The sequence below is a fragment of the Tyto alba genome, unplaced genomic scaffold (genome assembly GCF_018691265.1).
Source record: "Tyto alba isolate M040663 unplaced genomic scaffold, T.alba_DEE_v4.0 Super-Scaffold_46, whole genome shotgun sequence".
Classification (NCBI taxonomy): Eukaryota; Metazoa; Chordata; class Aves; order Strigiformes; family Tytonidae; genus Tyto; species Tyto alba.
In genome coordinates, this window is record NW_024881322.1 from 8016808 (window position 1) to 8022369 (window position 5562).

Below are 5562 nucleotides of genomic sequence, written 5' to 3' on the forward strand. Positions count from 1 at the left end.
GCCTATGCATATTCATAACCCATTCCCGCCTACCCTCGCTTCTTATTATAATTAGGTCTCCTCCTCCTTGCGGCTGCGCAGGGAGTTCCTTTGGTCCTGGGCGGGGGTCGTGAAGAGCTGGGCAGTGGTCGTGGGAGGAAGTATCTCCTCTTCCTCACTGCTTAACTTTTCATCCTGAATTCCTGCGCAGTCTCTGTCGCCTCCTGGACCTGGGCTAAACCGCAGAGCTGGTTTGTGCCGGTTGTGAGGTGATCTTTTGCTGATACACACTTATTTAAGGGAAGGAAAGGGGGGGCCCTCTTTTGAATAGGAAACAGAGGCAGAGCAAAACAAGCAATGTCTCTTGTCTCGTGCAAGCATAATACCAAATTTGGTTAATATCCCATTTCAGCTGCAACTGAGCAGGTGGTCGATTCGCACTCCTGCCCAAAATCATCCCCACCTACACAACCCCTGAAACCAGGGGAGCACCTCACAACCCTCACACTCTTCAGCTGCAAGACCAAACCGCATTTCCAAACCACCGAGAACACACCAACAGCCACAGGCTCCGTATCTTCCACAGTCCTGGGCAGAGACACACGGAAAGAAGGATTCAGTCTCTCCACAGAACACGGCTGAAAACACCAACGCCTGTGTTTTGCCAATTGACGGGCTTAACACAAAGGACACAGACACCAAGCTAAAGAAATAGGCTTATTTTACTTTAGTTTAAAACAGCAGAAAGAATAAGCATGGTAATGCACCTAGACATTACTATTTAAAGCTAGCTGTAGTGATTAAGAAAGATCCATCACCAATTGCCCTCATACTTTACCATCATCCAGATCCGTGCATCAGCTGGGGAGCCCCGTCACAGCGAAGGGTCGGAGAGGCTTTCCCGGCAATTGGGAAGTCCTACGCAGTGCGTCCGCTCGTAGGTGAGGTCTGCGTCTGTGCTGTGAGAGGGTCCAGGTTTTATAGAGTTTAACAAACAAGTCTAAACAAAACGCACAGGAGATATCTGGTAGATTGATATGGCTCACTCAGGCGTGTCCGGATCTGGCCAGGATCCGGCCATGCGCGAGGAGTTTCTGTTTTTCTTTACATTTGGGATTTATAGTTACTTCCTATTGTTTACTTATAGTTCCCAGGGATTGTTCCCAGGGTTACGTTTTCATGCTGATAATATACGGGTTGCTTCAGTCTGCTGATAAGATGCTGATTGCTGGTCGGGGAATTCACTCAGAAGTGAACTTTGGTTTGAGGCCTATTGTTTGGGCCCCTTTTTGTTTCAGCCGGCAGCTTTGAAACGGCCTGACAGTTTAGGAGTAGCGCTCGGGGATATTAGAAATGCCCCTCGCCAACCGCTGCGGCCGGCCCAGCTCCGCCAGCTGGCCCCGGCTCCTGCCAGGGCACCAAGGAAGCCCCCCGCGCCACCCTGGCTGGGCACAAAGGCCTCGCAGCCCTGCGCCCACCAGACCCCAAGGAGTCGCGAGACACAGCTCCCGCTCTGCCCGGCACGGCCACGCCGGCGCCACAAAATAGGAGCTGCTGGGTGGCCCTAGAGCCATCGCCAGCCTGCGGCCAGCGGCCACGGGGCGCGCCAGGAGCCTTCCCAAGGAGGACGAGCAAGGCCAGGGCGAGCGAGCCCAAAGCCTTTGCCGCAAAGAGCGGGCGCCAAAAAGGGTGTCCCTGGGCGGTCTTGTGTCCCGGCAGGAGCCGGGGCCGCCCCTACAGTCTCCCCTGGCGGTCTTCCGTCCCGGCAGGAGCCGGGGCCGCCCCTAGTCTCCCCTGCGGTCTCCCATCCCGGTTGGAACCGGGGCCGCTCCTGCTTAGCTTCCCCGGGGGGCCTGTTAAGGGGAGGGTAGCTGCACCGTGGCCCCCGCCAGCTCCGCCCCCCAGCACCGCCTTTAGCTCCGCCTCCTTTCCCGCTCCACCAGCTCCACAAAGGCTCCTGACAACAGGCCGGGCCGCACACTCGCCCTCGCCAAACCCAGCCCGAGCAAAGCCCTCGCACACTCGCCACACCCACCGGGGACCCTGCCACAGCACCTTCCCGGCCTCTCGGCTCCCAGCGCACCACCACGCCTGCCACCCCCCGACCACTGCCCCGGGCACCTTCGGGGCCACCCGCGCCCCAGGCTCACCCTTCACCTTCCCTCGGCACATCGCGCGGGAAAAGGAAGGCATTTTTTCCCACGGCCCGCCCCTGGGCACCTCGTGCTGCTGCGTGGCTTCCTCAGCGTCCGTCCGACCGACAAGGGGGCGCCTGCTTTCATCGCCGGAAATCCCGCGGGCACCCTCTCCAATCCGAAGACGCTCACTCGATTCTTCGGACCGGCCTCCCGTCAAGGGACACGAGCCCCTCTGCTAACCGCGCCTCACCTCTCGGCATGGCTACAAGCTTTTCCCACCGGGAAAGCTGTGATTTACGGATGAAAGACTTCACAACAAAGGGTTGTAAAGCAGGTATGTTTATTCGGCGCCGGGCACGTGGGGGATGGCTCCGCCACAACAAGCATGCGCGCCCCCCTGCCCTGCTAGTCTTGCTTCTATGTTACAAAGCGTTGCATATTCATGAGACGCCTATGCATATTCATAACCTATTCCCGCCTACCCTCGCTTCTTATTATAATTAGGTCTCCTCCTCCTTGCGGCTGCGCAGGGAGTTCCTTTGGTCCTGGGCGGGGGTCGTGAAGAGCTGGGCAGTGGTCGTGGGAGGAAGTATCTCCTCTTCCTCACTGCTTAACTTTTCATCCTGAATTCCTGCGCAGTCTCTGTCGCCTCCTGGACCTGGGCTAAACCGCAGAGCTGGTTTGTGCCGGTTGTGAGGTGATCTTTTGCTGATACACACTTATTTAAGGGAAGGAAAGGGAGGGGCCCTCTTTTGAATAGGAAACAGAGGCAGAGCAAAACAAGCAATGTCTCTTGTCTCGTGCAAGCATAATACCAAATTTGGTTAATATCCCATTTCAGCTGCAACTGAGCAGGTGGTCGATTCGCACTCCTGCCCAAAATCATCCCCACCTACACAACCCCTGAAACCAGGGGAGCACCTCACAACCCTCACACTCTTCAGCTGCAAGACCAAACCGCATTTCCAAACCACCGAGAACACACCAACAGCCACAGGCTCCGTATCTTCCACAGTCCTGGGCAGAGACACACGGAAAGAAGGATTCAGTCTCTCCACAGAACACGACTGGAAACACCAACGCCGGCAGCTTTGAAACGGCCTGACAGTTTAGGAGTAGCGCTCGGGGATATTAGAAATGCCCCTCGCCAACCGCTGCGGCCGGCCCAGCTCCGCCAGCTGGCCCCGGCTCCTCCCAGGGCACCAAGGAAGCCCCCCGCGCCACCCTGGCTGGGCACAAAGGCCTCGCAGCCCTGCGCCCACCAGACCCCAAGGAGTCGCGAGACACAGCTCCCGCTCTGCCCGGCACGGCCACGCCGGCGCCACAAAATAGGAGCTGCTGGGTGGCCCTAGAGCCATCGCCAGCCTGCGGCCAGCGGCCATGGGGCGCGCCAGGAGCCTTCCCAAGGAGGACGAGCAAGGCCAGGGCGAGCGAGCCCAAAGCCTTTGCCGCAAAGAGCGGGCGCCAAAAAGGGTGTCCCTGGGCGGTCTTGTGTCCCGGCAGGAGCCGGGGCCGCCCCTACAGTCTCCCCTGGCGGTCTTCCGTCCCGGCAGGAGCCGGGGCCGCCCCTAGTCTCCCCTGCGGTCTCCCATCCCGGTTGGAACCGGGGCCGCTCCTGCTTAGCTTCCCCAGGGGGCCTGTTAAGGGGAGGGTAGCTGCACCGTGGCCCCCGCCAGCTCCGCCCCCCAGCACCGCCTTTAGCTCCGCCTCCTTTCCCGCTCCACCAGCTCCACAAAGGCTCCTGACAACAGGCCGGGCCGCACACTCGCCCTCGCCAAACCCAGCCCGAGCAAAGCCCTCGCACACTCGCCACACCCACCGGGGACCCTGCCACAGCACCTTCCCGGCCTCTCGGCTCCCAGCGCACCACCACGCCTGCCACCCCCCGACCACTGCCCCGGGCACCTTCGGGGCCACCCGCGCCCCAGGCTCACCCTTCACCTTCCCTCGGCACATCGCGCGGGAAAAGGAAGGCATTTTTTCCCACGGCCCGCCCCTGGGCACCTCGTGCTGCTGCGTGGCTTCCTCAGCGTCCGTCCGACCGACAAGGGGGCGCCTGCTTTCATCGCCGGAAATCCCGCGGGCACCCTCTCCAATCCGAAGACGCTCACTCGATTCTTCGGACCGGCCTCCCGTCAAGGGACACGAGCCCCTCTGCTAACCGCGCCTCACCTCTCAGCATGGCTACAAGCTTTTCCCACCGGGAAAGCTGTGATTTACGGATGAAAGACTTCACAACAAAGGGTTGTAAAGCAGGTATGTTTATTCGGCGCCGGGCACGTGGGGGATGGCTCCGCCACAACAAGCATGCGCGCCCCCCTGCCCTGCTAGTCTTGCTTCTATGTTACAAAGCGTTGCATATTCACGAGACGCCTATGCATATTCATAACCTATTCCCGCCTACCCTCGCTTCTTATTATAATTAGGTCTCCTCCTCCTTGCGGCTGCGCAGGGAGTTCCTTTGGTCCTGGGCGGGGGTCGTGAAGAGCTGGGCAGTGGTCGTGGGAGGAAGTATCTCCTCTTCCTCACTGCTTAACTTTTCATCCTGAATTCCTGCGCAGTCTCTGTCGCCTCCTGGAGCTGGGCTAAACCGCAGAGCTGGTTTGTGCCGGTTGTGAGGTGATCTTTTGCTGATACACACTTATTTAAGGGAAGGAAAGGGGGGGCCCTCTTTTGAATAGGAAACAGAGGCAGAGCAAAACAGGCAATGTCTCTTGTCTCGTGCAAGCATAATACCAAATTTGGTTAATATCCCATTTCAGCTGCAACTGAGCAGGTGGTCGATTCGCACTCCTGCCCAAAATCATCCCCACCTACACAACCCCTGAAACCAGGGGAGCACCTCACAACCCTCACACTCTTCAGCTGCAAGACCAAACCGCATTTCCAAACCACCGAGAACACACCAACAGCCACAGGCTCCGTATCTTCCACAGTCCTGGGCAGAGACACACGGAAAGAAGGATTCAGTCTCTCCACAGAACACGACTGGAAACACCAACGCCGGTGTTTTGCCAATTGACGGGCTTAACACAAAGGACACAGACACCAAGCTAAAGAAATAGGCTTATTTTACTTTATTTTAAAATAGCAGAAAGAATAAGCATGGTAATGCACCTAGGCATTACTATTTAAAGCTAGCTGTAGTGATTAAGAAAGATCCATCACCAACTGCCCTCATACTTTACCATCATCCAGATCCGTGCATCAGCTGGGGAGCCCCGTCACAGCGAAAGGTCGGAGAGGCTTTCCCGGCAATTGGGAAGTCCCACGCAGTGCGTCCGCTCGTAGGTGAGGTCTGCGTCTGTGCTGTGAGAGGGTCCAGGTTTTATAGAGTTTAACAAACAAGTCTAAACAAAACGCACAGGAGATATCTGGTAGATTGATATGGCTCACTCAGGCGTGTCCGGATCTGGCCAGGATCCGGCCATGCCCGAGGAGTTTC

General features: G+C 57.9%; 1 protein-coding gene across 1 annotated transcript; it reads left to right on the forward strand.

Moving 5' to 3' along the window:
* Positions 1-1058: 1058 nt before the first annotated feature.
* Positions 1059-4510, forward strand: LOC122154749 (nascent polypeptide-associated complex subunit alpha, muscle-specific form-like). Its single transcript, XM_042806296.1, has 4 exons — positions 1059-1062; positions 1278-1294; positions 1331-2451; positions 2959-4510. Exons 1-3 carry the CDS (start codon positions 1059-1061, stop codon positions 2354-2356), a joined length of 1047 nt encoding a protein of 348 aa, XP_042662230.1. The 3' UTR covers positions 2357-2451; positions 2959-4510.
* Positions 4511-5562: the final 1052 nt, after the last annotated feature.